This window comes from Eleutherodactylus coqui, chromosome 9, assembly GCF_035609145.1.
Source record: "Eleutherodactylus coqui strain aEleCoq1 chromosome 9, aEleCoq1.hap1, whole genome shotgun sequence".
NCBI lineage: Eukaryota > Metazoa > Chordata > Amphibia > Anura > Eleutherodactylidae > Eleutherodactylus > Eleutherodactylus coqui.
This window is the reverse complement of record NC_089845.1, coordinates 156810507-156834873: the sequence shown is the minus strand read 5'-3', so window position 1 is coordinate 156834873 and position 24367 is coordinate 156810507. Positions and strand designations below refer to the sequence as shown.

The window sequence follows — 24367 nt, the reverse complement described above, 5'->3', positions numbered from 1 at the left end:
AAAAAACGTTTAGTACTTACCCGAATCCCCGCGCTGCGGCGACTTCTTCCTTACCTTACTAAGATGGCCGCCGGGATCTTCACCCACGATGCACCGCGGGTCTTCTCCCATGGTGCACCGTGGGCTCTGTGCGGTCCATTGCCGATTCCAGCCTCCTGATTGGCTGGAATCGGCACACGTGACGGGGTGGAGCTACGAGGACCAGCTCTCCGGCACGAGCGGCCCCATTCACCAGGGAGAAGACCGGACTGCGCAAGCGCGTCTAATCGGGCGATTAGACGCTGAAATTAGATGGCACCATGGAGACGAGGACGCTAGCAACGGAACAGGTAAGTGAATAACTTCTGTATGGCTCATAATTAATGCACAATGTACATTACCAAGTGCATTAATATAGCCATACAGAAGTGCTGAACCCCACTTGCTTTCGCGGGACAACCCCTTTAAGATGCTCGTGGATCACCATTTAAGGATCTGTGACAGCGTGTGACCCGGAGAGCGACGTCACTGCACAAGCTACATTTACTAATCTTATATATAAAGCGCAGAATCTGTTATTTTGTGTCGTATACAAAATCCACAGCTCTAGTCCGATTTGAGTGAAATACAGCCTGAGCGTTCTTCAGCACCGGGCGACGAATACTGGCGGAATTAGAAACTCTCAAAGCTTTCATTAGAGTGCGGCGCTCGGCTCATTTTTGTGGCCCCCTTTGTATATTCCAGGACCGCTAGTCATAAATCTTATATAAAGAAAATCTCACGCCTTCCTCAAACTGAGCTCCTCTTTTTGGGTTTGCATGTTTGTAACATCATCATGAAAACGTTCACAAATTGTATATTAGGTCGGGCAAAGCCGGCTGCTGTTCACAATATACCATCAAAGCACACTTTGCGCATGTCAGTGACTTCGCCCACAGCGTCCGTGGATGGCAGTTATGTAGCCACTAATAACATTAATGAACATTTCAGCTAAAAGAACATTCCTGAAGGTGATTGTCCGTAAGGTCATTGTGCCAATTGTGCAGCGCCTCATAATCACATTTTTGATGAATGAATGATTTGGAACCGCGGCAAAATGGCGCAGTAACATCAGTTATTATTAGAGATGAGCGAGCATACTCATCCGAGCTTGATGCTCGTTCGAGAATTAGGGTGCTCGAGATGCTCGTTACTAGAGGCGAGCACCACGCGGTACTCATCTCGATTAAACGAGCACTGACCATTGAATTCAATGGAGCCGGCAATACAGCCGGCTCCATTGAAAGCAATGGGCTGCCAGCGATCTCAGGATGAATTTTCGGGAAGGGCTTAAAAATATAAGCCCTTACCTGAAAATCATCCTAAAATGTGTAAAAAAAAAAAAATAGAAACGGGCCGGAGCTGTCCAGCGCATTGAATTCAATACAGCCGGCTCCATTGAAAGCAATGCGCTGCGGGCGATCTCACGATGAATTTTCGGGAAGGGCTTAAATATATAAGCCCTTCCCTGCAATTCATCCAGAATTGTGTAAAAATAAAAAAAATATATATACTCACCTGGTCCCGGCAGACGGAGTTCAGCCGCGGCCGGCTTCAGTTCTCCTGAACTGCTCTCTGCAGTATTCAGCAGCCGAGGATTTAAAATCTCTGCCTGCTGAATGAGTTGCCTCTGATTTGTCACAGCCTGACCAATCAGAGGCAGCTCTCACTCACAGGCATTCATGAATTCATGAATGACAGCTGAGAGCTACCCCTAATTGGCTCAGTGCTGAGCCAATCAGAGGCAGCACTCACCCATTCATGAATTCATGAATGGGTGTGAGTGAGATCTGCCTCTGATTGGTCAGGCTGTGACAAATCAGAGGCAACTCATTCAGCAGGCGGGGATTTTAAATCCTCGGCTGCTGAATACTGCAGAGAGCAGTTCAGGAGAACTGAAGCCGGCCGCGGCTGAACTCCGTCTGCCGGGACCAGGTGAGTATATTTTTATTTTTACACAATTCTGGATGAATTGCAGGGAAGGGTTTATATATTTAAGCCCTTCCCGAAAATTCATCATGAGATCGCCTGCAGCGCATTGCTTTCAATGGAGCCGGCTGTATTGAATTCAATGCGCTGGACAGCTCCGGCCCGTTTCTATTTTTTTTTCTTTACACATGTTAGAGGATGATTTTCAGGTGAGGGCTTATATTTGTAAGCCCTTCCCGACAATTCATCCCGCGATCGCCGGCAGCCCATTGCTTTCAATGGAGCCAGCTGTATTGCCGACTCCATTGAATTAAATGGGCTAACATCGTTCTTCTCTGCCACAGCTGTTACAGCTGTGGCAGAGGGGAACGATCTTTACGCTGACAGTGGGGGGGGGGTGTCTCACTCTTGCCACTATTGTGGCTTAATAGTGAGACCTCGGAGCCCGAAATGCAGCCCTGCATGTTGCTCCTCGCCTGCCCTATGCATTTCTGTGTTTTTTACATGACTTTGGTGATTTGCTAAGATTTTCACAAATGAAAACCTTAGCGGAGCACCAGTCATATACAAAAATGCTCGAGTCGCCCATTGACTTCAATGGGGTTCGTTACTCGAAACGAACCCTCGAGCATCACTGAAAGTTTGACTCGAGTAACAAGCACTCGAGCATTTTGGTGCTCGCTCATCTCTAGTAATTATGTAGAAGAAGGAAATAACTTTGAAAACGTAATTTTCAATAACTAATTCCTGCGCTTGTAGGGCCGTACATCGAACGGGTAAACCCCCTAGTCAGTAATAAAGAGGTGTATATTTATGCTAAGTCAGGTGACTTTTGGTCACCTGACTTCAATGTATTTGTCTTAAAGGGCTATATATTCTTTAGCTTGTTAACAAATAAACGGAATCATTTGCAATTTCCACAAACCTGTGTGTGTGACCTGTAATTCTCCGAGCAGCTCCTATTAACACTTAATCTACATTGCGCTAACATACTGTATGACATTGTTATCTGTGCACAGTATAGCACTATTTGAGCACTGCATGGCACTGTTACGTGTATACTGTATAGCACTGTTATTTGGCACTATTTGGTACGATTATTTCTTTACTGTACATCACCTTTTTTTGCATAATGTGCAGTACTGTTATTTACCGTGTTTTCCCGAAAATAAGACAGTGTCTTATATTAATTTTTGTTCAAAAAGTTTTAACTCTTTTACATATATAGCTGCCTGGACACTATTTAGATTGACTTTTTAAATTAACTGTTAGCAGGGCTTAATTTTGGAGCAGGGCTTATATTTCAAACATCCTCAAAAAGCCTGAAAAATCATTTTGCATCCTCAAAAATTCTGGAAAATCATGCTATGTCTTATTTTCAGGGAAACAGGGTAGTAATTATATAGGACCATTAGTTTGGATACCGTGTTACACTGTTGTTTGTATACTTTATACTCCTAAATTGTAAGCTCTTGTGAGCTGTACCCTCATTCCTCTTGTTTTAACTACAGATTACTTTGTTACTCTGCAGTGTCTGACTGTCTTCATATATGTTCCCTCTGACTATACTGGCGCTATACAGTAAAGGCTTATCATTAGGATAATACTGCACAACTTTGTATGGTACTGCTAGGCTTCATGCCCACAGCCGGGTTGGATTCCAACTGGGATATCTCACAGCGGAATCAGACCCAAAACCCTATACTCACCTGTCCGGACCCCCCGCGAGTGTATCGACCAGCGAGCGGGCGTACATGTGTAGTGCAACGCATGACGTGCTGGCGCTGGGCTATGGCGCTGATTCCCGCTACACTTTTGCAGTGCTCACTGCGGAAGTATTGTGGGACGGATGGCTTCTATTGACTGCAATGGAAACGTCTGTGCGATTTTCCGCCCCAAATAGGACATGCTGCGATTCTCCCCTGCGAGCAGAAAGTCACACTTGATTCCCGCTCATGGGCAGGGGAGAATCTTTAACACTGCATGTCTATGGACGGACATTGCTGCGGAAATCGGCAGAGAAAATCCCTCCATGGGCATTGGGCTTTACTTGGATATTGTGTACTCCTGGTATTTGTATATTGGTAGGCAGGGTTAGTTAGAATCTGCTTTGTATATTGTATGCCACTGATATTTGTACACCGTGTTTGAACCATATATTAGTTTGTTAGGGAGCGGTCACATGCATTATTGTACACTATGGCACTACTCTCGGAGGTCCTCGACGGCTGCTGAAAACAGCGCTGTGACAGAATCTCTGAACGGAAACAAACTGGGCCAATCACTTCTGTTGTGAAATAGACCGCCCTCTGGTGTCCGTTTTACAAACTTCCGGATTGTTTCCCTTATAATTGGAGTACAGAACAGCACAGTCAGCTATGCACTGTATAGAACTATTATTTATGTACAATGTAGCACTGTTACTTGGGCACTGTATAGCGCTATTATTTTTGTACTGTATAGCACTATTACAGACTCAAGTCACAATATTATGGCCACTAATATCCAGAGTATCCGCTATGTGACGCATAGACAGCAGCTGGATGGGCTGGGAGGGACTCAGTAAGGTGCTGGTAGGTGGTCTCAGGTATTGGGAACCATGCTGACTGCCTCCCACAGTTGCTGGAGAGTGCATGGGGGAGGATCTATAGAGCATCAAGGTGTCCTAAAGATGCTCAATTGGGTTCAAGTCTGGGGAAGTAGGGGGCCAGGGAAGTACTTGGAAGTCTTGGTTGTTCTGTTCCAACCGCTGTCGGACATTTCTAGCCGTCTGACATGTCGCATTGTCCTGCTGGAAGCTCCCATCTGCCACAGGGAAGACAATCAGCATGTATGGGTGGATGGGATCTGCAAGGATGGATTCATAACCAAGTCGGTTCAGAATGCCTTCCACATGGATGAGCAGCCCAGAGAACACCAGGAAAAAGTCCCATAATGCTGCCACCACCAGCTTGTGTTCTTCCAGCAATGGTCGCAGGCTGTTTGTTCTCTGATGTTTCTCGCCTGACGCACCAACATTCATCCGTTCGATGAAGCAAAAAACGTGACTCATTAGAGAAGCCAACCCTCTACCAATCACCGGTGGTCCAATTCCGATACTGCCTTGTGAACTGAAGCCTTTTCTTCCAATGCACCTTGGTTAGCACAGTGACCACCCATCTTCGGAGCCCCGTATACAGTAGGGTTCATCTGGTGGCTCTCTGGTTGCTCCACTGTAGCGTAATGGTTGGCCCTCACACACCTTCGTAGCCAACATTCACCTCTCCCATCGATGACACGTGGTTCTTCGCAGTTTTCACATCGGTTATTTCCCAATGGTGTCATTTGTCCACTCCTGATACCTTCACCACAGCAGCAGGTGAACACTTCATGAACTGCGCTGTTTGAGAAATACGACCACTCTTGGCCCGAAAACCAATAATCATCCCTTTTTGCTACTCTGATAAATCGCTCTTATACCCCTGAGAACGAGTGATATGTGAGCAGACGGCCTATCACACACATTATATACCCACCAAGCCCACCGCCCGTCACATCCTTCATGGGCTACACACTGCCGACGCCTAAAGCAGGAGCTGGTCACAATAATAGGCCTGGACTGTGTAGCTCTGTTACATGGATACTGCATGGCGTTACCATTGGGGCGCAGTAGGGTTCGCATCAGGCAGAGTTTTATGAACTATTGTATCCAAGATCAGCGGAATCCGTCCCACGATTGTTTTGCGCAGGATTTCTCAGCCCCGGATCTGTTTGGACATAATTCCTATAATTAACCCCCCCCCCCCCCCCCCCCAATATCTTTTCCTCTGCCAACAGAGCACCATAAAGCACTTGGAGGCGGTGAGCTATAACTCCAAGTCCTTCCTCTCTACGAGAGGAGGAAACCGCCGCTGCCAGAAGAAGCCTCAGGACAGACATAATGACATGCGGATTTCCTGTCCATCTGTGTCTTAAGATGTAGGTGAAATGCATCGGGATGTGGGATTAGACGATGCAATCCGCTATATCTCCCCGACATGAAAATAACTTCCTGCCGGGGGATCTGATATGTAGTATAATCCAAGAAATCATGTGGCTGTTAGCAGGGGCGCAGCTGAAGGCTCATGGGACCCTCTCAACTTCCCTTCATGGCTACTGAAACAACTCTGCAAGAACTGCAGACCCATGGATACCGCACCAGCAGCGAGGGATGAAGCCAGCGAGTTACGAACATCGCAGGTTACAAACTATCTGTCCTGCACAGTATGATGAAATGCTACGGCACTACATCATATTGTGCAGGGATCGGGCAGGCTTCTATCAAGCCTGTCCAGTCAGATCGCGGGACACTGTGCGGTTGCTAGGCAACCGGGGGCCTTCTGAAAGGCCCCAGGGCTGCCCTATGCAGAGTGCCTATCAAGCTTCTGAAAGGCCCCCGTCTGCCTAGCAACGACACAGGGCCCTGAACGTCGGGTGCGGCTGTTCTTACAGCGGGCACCCAGGGGCACCAGTTCCGACGAGCTGCGCTGCTCGTCGGAACTTTTAACGCTTTAAATACTGCTGCAGACAGCGGTATTTAAAGTGTTACCAGTTCCGATGAGCGGCGCGGCGTCAGAACTGGTGCCCCCGGGTGTCCGCTGTAAGAACAGCCGGCACCCAACGTTGTATGGAGCGGGATCCACCCGCGATCCCTCTACATACAAACATTTGTTCGGACATACAAACAAATGTACTTGCGAACAGGTTCCTGGAACGGAACCTGTTCGCAACTAGGGGAGTATCCGTGTATATATATATATATATATATATATATATATATATATATATATACACACACACACACACACACCATGTTTCCCTGAAAATTAGACCCTGTATGACCAGAGCGTTGTAAGACCTACCGTACACGGTCATGGAGGCGAGGAGCAGCGTGGGCAGCAGTGTCACGTCTTGTCTCAGAGCCATTGTTTTCTGTTATCAGCAGGTGATAATGTATAATCTCATGCGGTATCCGCCCCTAGACGAGGACAGCCCTCCCCTGAGGAGCGTTCATCTTCCTGAAATACAGTAATAAACACAAACCATGGATTATTATATAAGGGCGATAATCACTTATAAGTCATAAGAAAGTCTCCGCACCTTCACTCGGTCCTTCGGATGGTAAACTTTGCAATATTTTTATTTTTCTAAATCTTTTTTCTTTAACGGTAAATTATTAGAACATAGAAACTAAAATTCCAAGTACAGCGGGAAAAGAAGGTAGAAGCGTCCACACGACGGCCCACGTCCTGGTCGTTAGCGACACCGCCTCTCGCTTCTATGGGTTATTCAGACCGGCGTAGGTCTAGTCCGTGGGCTGTTCCTGTGTGCAGCTGACTGCATGCACACCCATTAGGCTGCGGTCCCAGATGGCACTGCCAGCACCTTCCGGTGGCGTTTCTATGGTGGTTTTGATGTGTATGTTAATTGCAAATCAAAAACCCTGCTGAAAACCACATCCAGGAGCTGCGGGAGTCTCAGGAGGGTTCGAGGATTAGGGGCCTTTGGGGTACAGCGGGAGGATTGGGAGCTGACCCTGATCCAGACATCAGGGAGGGTGAGGCGCTATAGGCAGCTGCCTACATGGAACCATAGTGTAGTGCTACGGGTTTGCATCACACAGTCTGCATTGCATAAGGCTGCCCGTACGTGCCATTCAATTTCTCTCCACTCCCTGTGGCTCACCAATGAGATCCCATGCACTTGAAAAAGACCCTTGCAAGGGTTGAAACATCGTTTGTTTGACTGGATTCAATAAAGAGGCATCTTTGATGCATTTTTAAGAAGATTCCACTCCTGGCGCTGCTCTTGTTCATGAACTTTACACCAATGAGATCCCTGTCCATCTCCAGAACAGGACTCCCATGACCCGCTCTGACTGGCACTGCAGGGGTCGCGTCTCCTTCATAGTCAGCACCTCATTCATTTCAATGGGGCTGATAGAAATGCCCAAGTGGGTGCCGCTCAGCTACCTCCGCAGTCCCACTGACGGTGAATGGAGTACTAGTGCACTTGTGCGGCCAGCGCTGCATTCAGTCTCCTCCTCACTGCGGGGAATGCAATGATGAAGACGGGGACACGGGACCCCGATCTCAAGATTGGCAGGGGTCTGACCACCACCAATCAGCAAGTTATTGCCTACCTTATGAATATCCTGTAGATAGCGGATAACTTGCAAGTTTGGTGCAAATCCTTTAAATATTAAGTGTGACATTAACAATCGCTCCACCTTTTATTGTAACGGAGCCACAAAGTGATGCAAACCATCTGTAATCTGGAGCTGAACAGGTGGCCTCCCCATTGTTACTCCCTATCTGTAGATCAGCTCACAGGACGCCGCTCTGTGCTGCGCAGACAATACTTGGTGCGCTGCCACCATTCAGCTTCTTCTGCTGCAGTTTCCCCTCGTCTTACAGGCGGAGATAAGACAAGACACAAAGGAGTAAACCTCTCCTTACACCCTCAGATTTTCTGCCAAGAATGAGCGCTAATGGTATTCGTTGTTCACATCCACTTACCTGGGACGATGGGCACTGCGGCATTAATGATACATCAGTACCTGAACGACCGTTAGGGCGATCCGTCCCCAACTCCCCATACAGTTCCATTATTGTCTGCGGCTAATCGTTATTTACACAGAGCGATGTGCGGCCGACAAGTGATGATTCTTAGTGCCACATAAAACGTGATCACCTGAGAACGTTTGGCCATTGTGATTGGAAGCACCTTCATACGGGCAGATGATTGGGTGGACAAAAATGTGGAAACCGTTTTTTTTCTTCTCATCTGTCTTAATGCCCAGACCATGTATTGTTGGCACAGCCAGTTTATCAATGTATCAGAAGTGTACGGAAGAATGGGACACTGATGACACTATACAGTATATTGAGGAAGTGTACCAGTACTGTGGATAGGGGGCACACTGATGGCACTATGCATAGAGGAAGTGCACCAGTACTGAGGATAGGGGGAACACTGATGGCACTATACAGAGAGGAAGTGTACCAGTACTGTGGATAGGGGGCACACTGATGGCACTATACATAGAGGAAGTGTACCAGTACTGAGGATAGGGGGCACACTGATGGCACTATACATAGAGGAAGTGTACCAGTACTGAGGATAGGGGGCACACTGATGGCACTATACATATAGGAAGTGTACCAGTACTGTGGATAGGGGGCACACTGATGGCACTATACATATAGGAAGTGTACCAGTACTGAGGATAGGGGGCACACTGATGGCACTATACATATAGGAAGTGTACCAGTACTGTGGATAGGGGGCACACTGATGGCACTATACATATAGGAAGTGTACCAGTACTGAGGATAGGGGGCACACTGATGGCACTATACATAGAGGAAGTGTACCAGTACTGAGGATAGGGGGCACACTGATGGCACTATACATATAGGAAGTGTACCAGTACTGTGGATAGGGGGCACACTGATGGCACTATACATATAGGAAGTGTACCAGTACTGTGGATAGGGGGCACACTGATGGCACTATACATAGAGGAAGTGTACCAGTACTGAGGATAGGGGGCACACTGATGGCACTATACATATAGGAAGTGTACCAGTACTGTGGATAGGGGGCACACTGATGGCACTATACATATAGGAAGTGTACCAGTACTGAGGATAGGGGGCACACTGATGGCACTATACATATAGGAAGTGTACCAGTACTGAGGATAGGGGGCACACTGATGGCACTATACATATAGGAAGTGTACCAGTACTGAGGATAGGGGGCACACTGATGGCACTATACATAGAGGAAGTGTACCAGTACTGTGGATAGGGGGCACACTGATGGCACTATACATAGGGGAAGTGTACCAGTACTGTGGATAGGGGGCACACTGATGGCACTATACATATAGGAAGTGTACCAGTACTGTGGATAGAGGGCACACTGATGGCACTATACATAGAGGAAGTGTACCAGTACTGTGGATAGGGGGCACACTGATGGCACTATACATAGAGGAAGTGTACCAGTACTGTGGATAGGGGGCACACTGATGGCACTATACATAGGGGAAGTGTACCAGTACTGTGGATAGGGGGCACACTGATGGCACTATACATAGGGGAAGTGTACCAGTACTGTGTATAGGGAGCACACTGATGGCACTATACATATAGGAAGTGTACCAGTACTGTGGATAGAGGGCACACTGATGGCACTATACATATAGGAAGCGTACCAGTACTGTGGATAGGAGGCACACTGATGGCACTATACATAGGGGAAGTGTAACAGTACTGTGGATAGAGGGCACCCTGATGGCACTATACATAGAGGAAGTGTACCAGTACTGAGGATAGGGGGCACACTGATGGCACTATACATAGGGGAAGTGTACCAGTACTGAGGATAAGGGGCACACTGATGGCACTATACATAGAGGAAGTGCACCAGTACTGAGGATAGGGGGCACACTGATGGCACTATACATATAGGAAGTGTACCAGTACTGAGGATAGGGGCATACTGATGGCACTATACATAGGGGAAGTGTACGAGTACTGTGGATAGGGGGCACACTGATGGCACTATACATAGAGGAAGTGCACCAGTACTGAGAATAGGGGGAACAGTGATGGCACTATACATAGAGGAAGTGTACCAGTACTGAGGATAGGGGGCACACTGATGGCACTATACATAGGGGAAGTGTACCAGTACTGTGGATAGGAGGCACACTGATGGCACTATACATAGAGGAAGTGTACCAGTACTGTGGATAGGGGGCACACTGATGTCACTATACATATAGGAAGTGTACCAGTACTGTGGATAGGGGCACACTGATGGCACTATACATAGGGGAAGTGTACCAGTACTGAGGATAGGGGGCACACTGATGGCACTATATATATAGGAAGTGTACCAGTACTGAGGATAGGGGGCACACTGATGACACTATACATAGAGGAAGTGTACCAGTACTGAGGATAGGGGGCACACTGATGGCACTATACATAGAGGAGGTGTACCAGTACTGTGAATAGGGGGCACACTGATGGCACTATATATAGAGGAAGTGCACCAGTACTGAGGATAGGGGGCACACTGATGGCACTATACATAGAGGAAGTGCACCAGTACTGAGGATAGGGGGCACACTGATGGCACGATACAGAGAGGAAGTGTACCAGTACTGTGGATAGGGGGCACACTGATGACACTATACATAGAGGAAGTGTACCAGTACTGTGGATAGAGGGCACACTGATGGCACTATACATATAGGAAGTGTACCAGTACTGTGGATAAGAGGCACACTGATGGCACTATACAGAGAGGTAGTGTACCAGTACTGAGGATAGGGGGCACACTGATGTCACTATACATAGAGGAAGTGCACCGGTACTGAGGATAGGGGGCACACTGATGGCACTATACATATAGGAAGTGTACCAGTACTGTGGATAGGGGGCACACTGATGGCACTATACATAGAGGAAGTGTAACAGTACTGTGGATAGAGGGCACACTGATGGCACTATACATATAGGAAGTGTACCAGTACTGTGGATAGAGGGCACACTGATGGCACTATACATAGAAGAAGTGTACCAGTACTGTGGATAGAGGGCACACCGATGGCACTATACATATAGGAAGTGTACCAGTACTGTGGATAAGAGGCACACTGATAGCACTATACAGAGAGGAAGTGTACCAGTACTGAGGATAGTGGGCACACTGATGTCACTATACATAGAGGAAGTGCACCAGTACTGAGGACAGGGGGCACACTGATGGCACTATACATAGAGGAAGTGTACCAGTACTGTGGATAGGGGGCACACTGATGGCACTATATATAGAGGAAGTGTACCAGTACTGTGGATAGGGGGCACACTGATGGCACTATACAGAGAGGAGGTGTACCAGTACTGAGGATAGGGGGCACACTGATGGCACTATACATATAGGAAGTGTACCAGTACTGTGGATAGGGGGCACACTGATGGCACTATACATAGAGGAAGTGTACCGGTACTGAGGATAGGGGGCACACTGATGGCACTATACATATAGGACGTGTACCAGTACTGTGGATAGGGGGCACACTGATGGCACTATACATAGAGGAAGTGCACCAGTACTGTGGATAGGGGGCACACTGATGGCACTATACATATAGGAAGTGTACCAGTACTGTGGATAGGGGGCACACTGATGGCACTATACATAGAGGAAGTGTAACAGTACTGTCGATAGAGGGCACACTGATGGCACTATACATACAGGAAGTGTACCAGTACTGAGGATAGGGGGCACACTGATGGCACTATACATATAGGAAGTGTACCAGTACTGTGGACAGAGGGCACACTGATGGCACTATACATATAGGAAGTGTACCAGTACTGTGGATAGGGGGCACACTGATGGCACTATACATAGAGGAAGTGTAACAGTACTGTGGATAGAGGGCACACTGATGGCACTATACATATAGGAAGTGTACCAGTACTGAGGATAGGGGGCACACTGGTGGCACTATACATAGAGGAAGTGTACCAGTACTAGGATAGGGGGCACACTGATGTCACTATACATATAGGAAGTGTACCAGTACTGAGGATAGGGGGCACACTGATGACACTATACATAGAGGAAGTGTACCAGTACCGAGAATAGGGGGCACACTGATGGCCCTATACATAGAGGACGTGTACCAGTACTGTGGATAGGGGGCACACTGATGGCACTATACATAGAGGAAGTGCACCAGTACTGAGGATAGGGGGAACACTGATGGCACTATACATAGAGGAAGTGTACCAGTACTGTGGATAGGGGGCACACTGATGGCACTATATATATAGGAAGTGTACCAGTACTGAGGATAGGGGTAACATTGATGACACTATACATAGAGGAAGTGTACCAGTACTGAGGATAGGGGGCACACTGATGGCACTATACATAGAGGAAGTGTACCAGTACTGTGGGGGGGTACACTGATGACACTATACATAGAGGAAGTGTACCAGTACTGTGGATTGAGGGCACACTGATGGCACTATACATATAGGAGGTGTACCAGTACTGTGGATAAGAGGCACACTGATGGCACTATACAGAGAGGAAGTGTACCAGTACTGAGGATAGGGGGGCACACTGATGTCACTATACATAGAGGAAGTGCACCGGTACTGAGGATAGGGGGCACACTGATGGCACTATACATATAGGAAGTGTACCAGTACTGTGGATAGGGGGCACACTGATGGCACTATACATATACGAAGTGTACCAGTACTGTGGATAGAGGGCACACTGATGGCACTATACATAGAGGAAGTGTACCAGTACTGTGGATAGGGGGCACACTGATGGCACTATACATAGAGGAAGTGTACCAGTACTGTGGATAGGGGGCACACTGATGACACTATACATAGAAGAAGTGTACCAGTACTGAGGATAGGGGGCACACTGATGGCACTATACCTAGAGGATGTGTACCAGTACTGAGGATAGGGGGCACACTGATGGCACTATACATATAGGAAGTGTACCAGTACTGTGGATAGGGGGCACACTGATGGCACTATACATAGAGGAAGTGTACCAGTACTGAGGATAGGGGGCACACTGATGTCACTATACATAAGGGAAATCTACTGATACTGAGGGTAGGGGGCACACAGTGGCGTCTTAACAACATTATGGGCCCCCGGGCAAAGCCGTGTACTGGGGCCCCTACGACAAGTACTCACAGGAAGTCCAACTCTAGAGGGTCTATTTTCCTCTTAGACGTCTCTTTGTTCATAGTGCAGGCTACTTTATACTAGAAAGTAACGAGGCTATGTACTGCGCTTCACAAGGTGATCCCCATCCATTTGATGGGAAATCTCTCTTCTGATTATAGAAATGATGGGTAATTTACAATAGGAATTATGGGTAATTTACAATAGGAATTATGGGTAATTTGAAAGTGAAACAAAGTGAAAAAATTAAAGTCTTCACACATGGCACAGATAGATTGGAGCCAAGTTCATATCTCGCCACACAACATTATCATATATGATACAAGGAAGTCATCGACTACACTCTACCGTAGCGGAGCATTATGTACCAAAAACTACAGTCCTTGTTATAGCGGAGTTTCTATTGTAATTGTTTCATCCTCCCGTCCGCCCCTGATGTGTAACATCTCCATGCTCACTGATAAGATTACCCAGAGTCATATATATATATATATATATATATATATATATATATATATATATATATATATATATATATATATATATCGTAGATTCATTTACCCCACTTTGTCCAGAACCGGAAGAATCCTCCAGTGAAACAGAGGAATGTACCATGAGTTCTGGTATTCTAGTACATTCCCATAGGAGGCTCTTCTACAGGATGTTCCCCTCTCCTGGGAATCTCCAGTGTTTTTTTCCCTCAGTCTGCTAATGATGATGAATCCCCTTTTTTCACTACTTGCCTTATTGAAAATGTACTTGGAAAATTGCAGATAAGAGGATTGTCAGATAAGTCCTTTTTTTGTTTGTTTTTACAAAGACTGCTCTATGACTAGAATGCCAGAACTACAGTGTAGACTGACTGAGTTAGTATAAAGGCTGGGCACTATAATAGCTGCTATTAGCGCTTTTTAAATAGGTTGTGCCAAGATGGCATCCCCTGTTTATATTCTCTATTAGGCCATATGAAGATCATAGAGTGGGGTCCCCTGCTCAGGACTCCCCATTATGTCTCTAAACAGGGAGCCAAGAACTATCTTCAGTGTAAAGAACAAGTAGTCCTGGAAGTAATGATTTGGCCCCACAGAGTCCTGAACCTCATCATCATCAAGTCTGTCTGGGATTACATGAAGAGACAGAAGGATTGCAGCGAGCCAACATCCACAGATCTGTGCTTAGCTCTCCAAGATTTCTGCAACATCTTCCCTGACGAGTCCGTTCAAAAACTGTGTGCAAGTGTACCTAGAATTAATGCTGCTTTGAAGACAAAGGGCCAAATATTGATGTGATTTACATTTCTCTTTTGCAAATTCACTTTGCATTTTGTTAGTTGATGAAAAAACTTTTAACACTTCTATTTTAAAAGCATTCTTACACTGCAGCATTTCTCCACACCTGCCTAAAACGTTTCCACAATACGGTATATTCTAAAGTATACAAAGAAGAACAAAGAGAGACAGTGAGAGGAAGAGAGAGAACGAGAAAACAAAGAGAGAGAAAGAAAAAGAAAGAAAAAGAGGAAGGAAGAAAGAGAAAGAAAGAATGAAAAAGAAAAGAAAGAAAGAAAGAAAGAAAGAAGAAGAGAGGAAAGGTGAGAGGAGAGAGAATAAAAGAGTGAAGAAGGGAGAGAAAGAGAAAGAAAAGAGAGAATGAGAAAACAAAGAGAGAGAAAGAGAAAAAAAGAAACAGGGAAAAAGAGAAAGAAAATGAGAAAGAGAAAGTGGAAGAAAGAATGAAAAAGAAAAAAGAGAAAGAAAGAAAACGAAAGAAAGAGAAGAAGAGAGGGAAGGTGAGAGAAAGAGAGAGAACAAGAAAAAAAAGAAAAAGAAAGAAAGGAAAGAAAGAAAGGAAAGAAAGAAAGGAAAGAAAGAAAGGAAAGAAAGAAAGAAAGGAAAGAAAGAAAGGAAAGAAAGGAAAGAAAGAAAGAAAGAAAGAAAGAAAGAAAGAAAGAAAGAAAGAAAGAAAGAAAGAAAGAAAGAAAGAAAGAAAGAGAAAAAGAAAGAAAGAAGAGAGGGAAGGTGAGAGGAGAGAGAATAAAAGAGTGAAGAAGGGAGAGAAAGAGAACGTAAAGAGAGAATGAGAAAGAATCAAGAAAGGAAAGAAAGAGAAGGGAAAAAAGGGAGACAATGAGAGAGAGAGAATGAGAAAAAAAAGAGAAAGGAAGTAAAAGAAAGGAGAAAAGAGAGAAAATGAGAGAGAGAGAGAGAGAGAATGAGAAAAAAAAGGCAGAAAAAAGAACGAGAAAGGGAGAAAAAGTGAGAGACGGATAGAGAAAGAATAAGAGAAAGGAAGCCAGAGAGGGAAAATAACAGAGAGAGATAGGAAAAGATAGAGAAAGAAAGAGGAACGGAGAGCAGGAAATGGAGAAAGTCATAAAAAGAGGGCGAGAAAAAGAGAAGAGATGGAAAAGGAGAGAGAGGGAGACATGGTAATACTAAGAGATAGACAGAGATACAGTACACAGAAGGAAAGAGATGAGAAAAATGAAGAGAAAATGAGAGAAAAAGAGAGGCAAAGAAAGTAAGAGAAGGATAGAAAAAAAGAGAAAATGGGAAGAGATAAAGTGGGAAACTGAGAGAAACAGATGGAAGGAGGGAGAGTGATGCCCATAACGATTAAAGATCCCACACCTCTGATGCCTGCCTGTAATTTAATTTTATTTTACAAATAAAATTGGAAAAATCAATCTGCTTGCTGCAAATATCATCCGCGACCGAGAGGATCTGGAGGAGTCAGCACTTAAAGGAGGGGGGCTTCTTGTTCAATACACCCCCCTCCTCCCGAGTAAGTGCCATTCTATTTCTTACCCTTTCCGTTTTCCACTTAACGGACTTCTTTATTTTACTTCTTTGCATTTTCCACGAGCGCATACTTTTTTTTACTTAAAACTTGCTGTCTCATAACTGACAGGTTGTCAGAAACTGACCGCTCCGGATAACGTGTTTTCCTCCTTTAAAATTTTATATGTCTGAGCAATTTGGGGAAAAACTGCGCAGGGACAAAATTCTTTATGGCCAAACTGTAAACCAGAGCGGAAGGATAAATCTGCTGGTAGTAAGTGTCTATGGCCAGACACTAACATACAGAGGATCCGCAGTTACCCTGACCTGTAAGACCTGTGCCAGCTCCTCCAGCAGTAAATAATCACAGATGTCTATACTGTATCACATTCCAGAGCGGGACCAGTAGGAGCATTACATGTAGTATCCCATATGAGGCTGGACCTACCTGTAGTGGAGCCGACTCCTGGGCTTAGATACACAGCATGGAAACCTCTTTGGGTCCTTCTCATGTTTGTATGCGATCACAATAGTCCAGATGCTTCGTCTCCTCCCTTTTCCTTAAGGAAAAATAAGTTTTCTTCTGGCAGAGTATCAGAAATTGGGCTGAATAAAGAGACAATGGGCTGAAGCCTCGTAAGATCCTGGAGTGCGGAGTCCACACAAACAATGGCTGATGTGCAGGAGAGAGGAAACAACTGGGAGAATCCGAGGGAAGAGGCAGAAGTGCAGGAAAGGATGGAGAGAGGGGTGACCAGCTCCAAGGAGGACAGCAGCTCCCCCCTCCTATAAACGTGCCGCAGGAAGTCCCATTACATTTTATTTGCTCTTTTCATAAACATTGAGTGCAAATAAAATCTAATCCGAAATTCTTGCACAATCACTGAGATTTGCTTTCATGAACTGTATCCCTAATTTTTAGGTTTCCTTCAGCTGGTGGGTGTAGTCTGCCGCTATGATGTCTCCATACAACACACACATAGGGGAGTAGGATCAACAGGATATCTTCTCTATCTCTCAGATGGAGGGTGTAGACTGCTGCTATGTCTTCATGCACTGCACACAAAGGAGAGCCGGATCTCTTCTCTGTCTATGAGCTGATGTGTGTAGACTGCTGCTATGTCTCCATACACTGCACACAAAGGAGAGCAGGATCTCTTCACTATCTCTGAGCTGGTGGGTGTAGACTGCTGCTATGTCTCCATACACTGCACACAAAGGAGAGCAGGATCTCTTCACTATCTCTGAGCTGGTGGGTGTAGACTGCTGCTATGTCTCCATACACTGCACACAAAGGAGAGCCGGATCTCTTCTCTGTCTATGAGCTGATGTGTGTAGACTGCTGCTATGTCTCCATACACTGCACACAAAGGAGAGCAGGATCTCTTCACTATCTCTGAGCTGGTGGGTGTAGACTGCTGCTATGTCTCCATACACTGCACACAAAGGAGAGCAGGATCTCTTCACTATCTCTGAGCTGGTGGGTGTAGACTGCTGCTATGTCTCCATACACTGCACACAAAGGAGAGCAGGATCTCTTCACTATCTCTGAGCTGGTGTGTACAGACTACTATATTGTTTCCATATACTGCACACGTAAGGAGCAGGAGGATCTCTTCTTCTCTATCTGTGAACTGGTGGGTGTAGACTGCCGCTATAATGTCTCCATACTTTGCACACATAGGGGAGCAGGTTCAACAGGATATGTTCTCTGTCTCTCAGTTAGAGGGTGTAGACTGAAGCTATGTCTTCGAACACTGCACAAAAAGGAGAGCAGGATCTCCTCCCTCTCTCTGAGCTGATGTGTGTAGACTGCTGCTATGTCTCCATACACTGCACACAAAGGAGAGCAGGATCTCTTCTTCTCTATCTGTGAACTGGTGGGTGTAGACTGCTGCTATGATATTTCTATACAATGCAGGCATAGGAAAGCAGGATTTCTTCTCTGTCTCTGAACTGGTGGGTGCAGACTGCTGTTCTGATGTCTCCATACACTGCTTACAGGATCTCGTATTCTCCATCTTTATGCTGTTAGGTGTAGACTACTTACTATCATGTCTTCATACACTGCACAAATAGGAGAGCAGGATCTCTTCTTCACCATTCCTCTGGTGGGTGTAGACTGCTGCTATGATGTCTCCATACACTGCACATATAGGGAAGCAGGATCTTTTCTTCTGAGCTGGTGGGTGTAGATGGCTGCTATGATGTCTCCATATACTGTGCACATAGGAGAACAAGATCTATTTTTGAAACTCTTGTAGCAGTTTAGATTTTATTTTTAAAAAATTTCCCTGAGGTCAGCCGTATTGGATAGACAGACTTCCTGTATTACCTCTGCATAAAGTACAGCTGTTTGTGTGCATTATATGGCAGCTAAAATAAAATAGGAGTCAATGAATAGAAAGATGTAATACATTTTGTCTCCAGAAAGTGATGGAGTACAGACCATCCTCTAAAGACCAGGACAGGCCAAGGGAGCAGCATACAGAGCCTTGACCCTGCGCTCCAATGATAATGTGCTGACTGCTGACTCCACCCTCTAATGATGCCCGTGCTGTCCCTGTTCTCTACTGATGAGATGACTTTACTGACTCCTCCTTCTAATGATAATGAGATAACCCTGCTGATCCCATGCTCTAATGATAATGAGATGACTGTGCTGACCCCACCCATTATCTAATGATGGAATGACTGTGCTGACCCCACCCATTATCTAATGATGGAATGACTGTGCTGACCGCAACCTCTAATGATAATGAGATGACTCTGCCAACTCCTCCCTCTAGTGGTAAGAAATTATTGCTGACCCCACTTCTAATGATAATGAGAGGACTTTGCTAACCTCTCATACTCTAATAGTGACATGACTCTGCTGACCTCACTCTCTAATGATAATGGGATGACTCTGCTCTAATGATACTGAACTTATCCTATTTATCTTGTCCCAGTCTACACAGCAAAGCTGACAAATGAACTACAAAAATCAGAAGAAGAAAACTCAGAAAAAGGACCTTTCGGTCTAATGCGCCTCCTCTAGTGGACAGTGTGAAAAATGCAAAAAGTCACAGAAAAAAAGTGTAAAAAATGTTACTAATAAAAACCCAATTTCAATATGTAATTGTTATAATCTAACGATGCTGTCTCTGTACACACAGTGCTCAACAATGCTTCCCTATATAGTCAGACATCAATGTATGTGGCAGGAGCAGGTCAGCTCAGTGCAGAGAGGACCGATAAGAAGTATAATAAAATGAGTTTGGTTGTACTAGAACATGGAAAATGGGGGAATCTGGAACAAAAAGTTTCTTCTTTACAACTTTCCAGCCTTTACAAAACTTGTCAAACTCAAGGCCTGCGGGCCAAATCTGGCCCCCCATGTCATTTTATTTGGCCCGCGATGAGGTCTGGAAGGATCGATTGTCCACCTCGGAGTACACAGCCAGCGCTTGCTGTAGAGGGAGGCACCGGCATAGGAAGCAGGTGCCATCTTGGATTCTCAGCTCCGCTGCACCGCCACACCGCTCTGTTCAGCAACTCTGACAGCTCTACCTGGGTACCCTAGCCACCCTCCAAGGTAGGAAGCTCAATGCTAAAGAGGTGGAAGGGGAGAGACCCCACAGAACTTTATAGGCATGGTAAAGAGTAGTTACATTAGGGGCCCATTCACTGTGTATTTGGTCGTTTTTGCAGTTTTTATTGTTGCGCACGTATTCACTGCATTTTTCATGTGCGCAAAAACAACACACAAGCAGGTCCCATAACTATCCCCTGCCTTCATACGTACATACACAGTGCTTTACAAGGACTCCTTTCTGCGGCCACATCTGAGATAAGATTCCTCTTCGGCAAAGCAGAATTGAAATCCATTAGGGAGGAAGAAAACCTCTATGGGAGGAGAGATATGCCTCCTGCTGTTCCCACGCTTGGCACTAAACTATGGGAATGAGCCCTGGATCGGGATGTTCATACAAGTCCTAATGCTGTTCTTCACATTGCTGAGAACCGCTGAATGCTCTTAGTTTCTTCTGTAAGACATGGTGCCCCTGGTTTATTGATGTTTGCACAAAATGTCACCAATTATACTCAAAAACATCTGCCTGCATACACTATGTATGAAAACGTTGTCCTTGTTTTATTAAGGAGTCAGATATTTAAGTGCAACCAAACTATCTCTAAATATTTATTCCATCACATTATTTGATAGTCAGGCGGCACAAGAACCTGCAAAGCTGGGATTTACTGCATCATCAACCATTGTGGGAGGAACAGAAGAGTATTCATCCCCCAGGCTCATCTATAGTACTTGATATACTGAAACAGCATATGCATGTTACTAGTGATCTACACTACATGGCCCCTTTATTACAGCCCCGACCCTCTCACGATTGGTGTCTCCCTGTATGGAAACAAGACCCGTGACCCCGGAGTGCAGCATAAAATCACATGACAAGTTTCCCGTGGATCAGTTTTGGTGCGAATCCACATCAGATGGGAAAATCCAGCGATCTGAGCGACTTCCAACGAGGCCGGGTCATCGGGGTGCTAGACCAGCCTGAAGAAGAGCACAAAAATTGTATCACAGAGTAGCGGAAAAACGTCTCCTGGTCGGATGGATCCAGATTTCTGTTGCTGATGGGAGGGCCAGAATTTGGCACAAACAACATGAAGCGATGACCCCTTCCTGTCAGCCAGTCAGAGCATGTCAGCACCGCCATCTAATCTGCAGCAACTACAAGAAGCTTCCCGTCCGCAGGGGCCGATATTCCTGCAGAATGATTGTCTAATGGCATTCAGTCTGAGAGGTTTTCCCTCTAAAAGTGCCATTCAGTGTATATTGGAGGGCAGGGGAGACAGAGATTGTCCAACCTGCCTGCAATTATAAGGCCGAACATCAGATTTTGGGTCTCACTGTGGGAATGAAGGATGGAGATACAGCTTTGTAATTTAGGTTACATAATAAGCTGCAGCTTCCAGGCTCTCAGCTGAAAATTGACCTGACTGCTCAGTCACCCAGGTCTCTAATGAAGGACCCTATACCACCTAACAGAGCCCGTGAATAATGTTTACAATATCTAAAACTTGCCGATATACCCGGCATCACCCAAGTTAATTTGATACAGGTGTTTACGTGTTGTTTGCACAAAAAATTTTATGAAGTCAAGGTTACTTTAGAGTAAACGAGGAATAAAATATTTATACACATAGAAAAGTGCTAGATTCTCCTCAGGCTGCATGTACCGATGTCTCTCTGCAGAATGTGCCACCTTTTCAACTCTCCTCATTTAGGATTTAAAGAATGCTCACGCCAAATTTTACACTTGTATGACACCGGGAAGTTACATTACATAGGGGTGCACTTACGTTTTCAATAAGCATTGAAAAATTGAGTTGTGACCCCCTTACTTTTCGTATTTAGGACCTAAAGAATGGTTGTGCCAAATTTCATGTTTGTGCGACAATTAGAAGTTTGCGAATTAGTGGCGAGTCAGTCAGTCAGTGAGGGCTTTCACCTTTATATATTTAGACTAGCTGATATACCCGGCTTCGCCCGAATTCATTTGGTACTGGTGTTTATCTGGTGTTCACACGGAAAATCTTATGAAGTCGTGGTTACTTTAGAGATACCGAGGAAAAAATATGTTCACCACTTTGCATAGTTCTCTGCGTTACCCAGGAAACACCACGTGGAGGTAACCATACGACGTTTCCTTTATACAAAATGACATCGGGAAGTGAGAGAAATAGATTCCGTACGTAAAATTTGGAGGCTAATTCTTTTGCGCTAGAATTGAATAATTGAGTTGGGACCCATTTACATTTCCTATCTTGGACATAATCTATGCTTGTGACAAATTTCATGTTTCTACGACATCGGGAAGTTGGAGAATTAGTGGCAAGTCAGTCAGTGAATCAGTCAGTCAGTCAGTCAGGACTTTCGTCTTTATATATATAGATGAGGGGCACACAATCTGTACTGCGTTTAGAGCCATGCCGCTATTGGGATAGCTGATTCCCTGGCAGCCGGGGGACACGTGCTGAGTGTTGGTAATATGTGTTTACGGTATACACAGGAAATATAGATTAGCAGCTTCCTGTTCCTGAGAAACCCGTGACGCGGGGCACAGAGTTATTTGTAATCCACAATTCCCAGCTGGGGTCTATTGACTGGGGCCGGCCGCAGCGTAGAAGTCATTGTTAAGAGTCGGGAACATTTTCCATTCTGACATTTACAGTTTACTACATTCTGGGGAGTTGTAGGGCTGGAAAACAATGAGGGAACACGACTGGGTCATGATCAAAGATAAAGCTGTCACGGTGCCGCCCGCAACGCCTGCAGCCTGGATTGTGCCTCTGCTTTATTGATATTTTTGAAATGGAGCATTTAGGTTAAAAGAAAAGATTCAAGACACAGAAGAGAAAAAATAAACTTCCAAGATAACTCAGGTTCTACGGGATTAGTGAAAATAGAGAACTACTATGCTCAGCTACCTCCACAGGCATTAAATGGAGGAGTGGTCACACAATGCACTACCACTCCATTCACACAGCGGACCTGAGGCCCACCGCTCTCATGATCACCAAGATTTGCTGAGGGGCCCAAAGGACTTCCCAGTTATTTTCTTGTATATAGGAGCGGTATTACAGTATATTCTTGTAGTTAGGAGGCAGTATCATGTTATATACTTGTACATAGGAGGCAGTATTATAGTAGTTATATTCTTGTACATAGGAGGCAGTATTATAGTAGTTATATTCTTGTATATAGGAGGCAGTATTATAGTAGTTATATTCTTGTATATAGGAGGCAGTATTATAGTAGTTATATTCTTGTACATAGGAGGCAGTATTATAGTAGTTATATTCTTGTACATAGGAGGCAGTATTATAGTAGTTATATTTTTGTACATGGGGGTCAATATTATAGTAGTTATATTCTTGTACATAGGGGGCAGTATTATAGTAGTTATATTCTTGTACATAGGGGGCAGTATTATAGTAGTTATATTCTTGTACATAGGGGGCAGTATTATAGTAGTTATATTCTTGTACATAGGGGGCAGTATTATAGTAGTTATATTCTTGTACATAGGGGGCAGTACTATAGTAGTTATATTCTTGTACATAGGAGCAGTATTATAGTAGTTATATTCTTGTACATAGGGGGCAGTATTATAGTAGTTATATTCTTGTACATAGGAGGCAGTATTATAGTAGTTCTATTCTTGTACATAGGGGCAGTATTATAGTAGTTATATTCTTGTACATCGGAGGCAGTATTATAGTAGTTATATTCTTGTACATAGGGGGCAGTATTATAGTAGTTATATTCTTGTACATAGGGGGCAGTATTATAGTAGTTATATTCTCATACATAGCGGGCAGTATTATAGTAGTTATATTATTGTACATAGGGGGCAGCATTATAGTAGTTATATTCTTGTACATAGGGAGCAGTATTATAGTAGTTATATTCTTGTACATAGGGGGCAGTATTATAGTAGTTATATTCTTGTACATAGGGGGCAGTATTATAGTAGTTATATTCTTGTACATAGAAGCAGTATTATAGTAGTTATATTTTTGTACATAGGGGCAGTATTATAGTAGTTATATTCTTGTACATAGGGGGCAGTATTATAGTAGTTATATTCTCATACATAGCGGGCAGTATTATAGTAGTTATATTATTGTACATAGGGGGCAGCATTATAGTAGTTATATTCTTGTACATAGGGGACAGTATTATAGTAGTTATATTCTTGTACATAGGGGCAGTATTATAGTAGTTATATTCTTGTACATAGGGAGCAGTATTATAGTAGTTATATTCTTGTACATAGAAGCAGTATTATAGTAGTTATATTTTTG

The 24367-nt window shown here is 44.8% G+C and overlaps 1 protein-coding gene across 1 annotated transcript in view; it reads right to left on the bottom strand.

Annotated features, from left to right (window-relative positions):
* Positions 1-17223, bottom strand: part of LOC136578581 (uncharacterized) — a 30467-nt gene extending 13244 nt beyond the window's left edge. Inside the window, exons 1-2 of the mRNA XM_066578726.1 lie at positions 16944-17223; positions 6828-6983 (exon numbers count right to left, since the gene is read on the bottom strand). Of these exons, the coding sequence (XP_066434823.1) occupies positions 6828-6891 (64 nt within the window). The 5' untranslated portion in view covers positions 6892-6983; positions 16944-17223. The remainder of the gene's footprint in view (positions 1-6827; positions 6984-16943) is intronic.
* Between the last annotated feature and the right edge of the window lie 7144 nt (positions 17224-24367).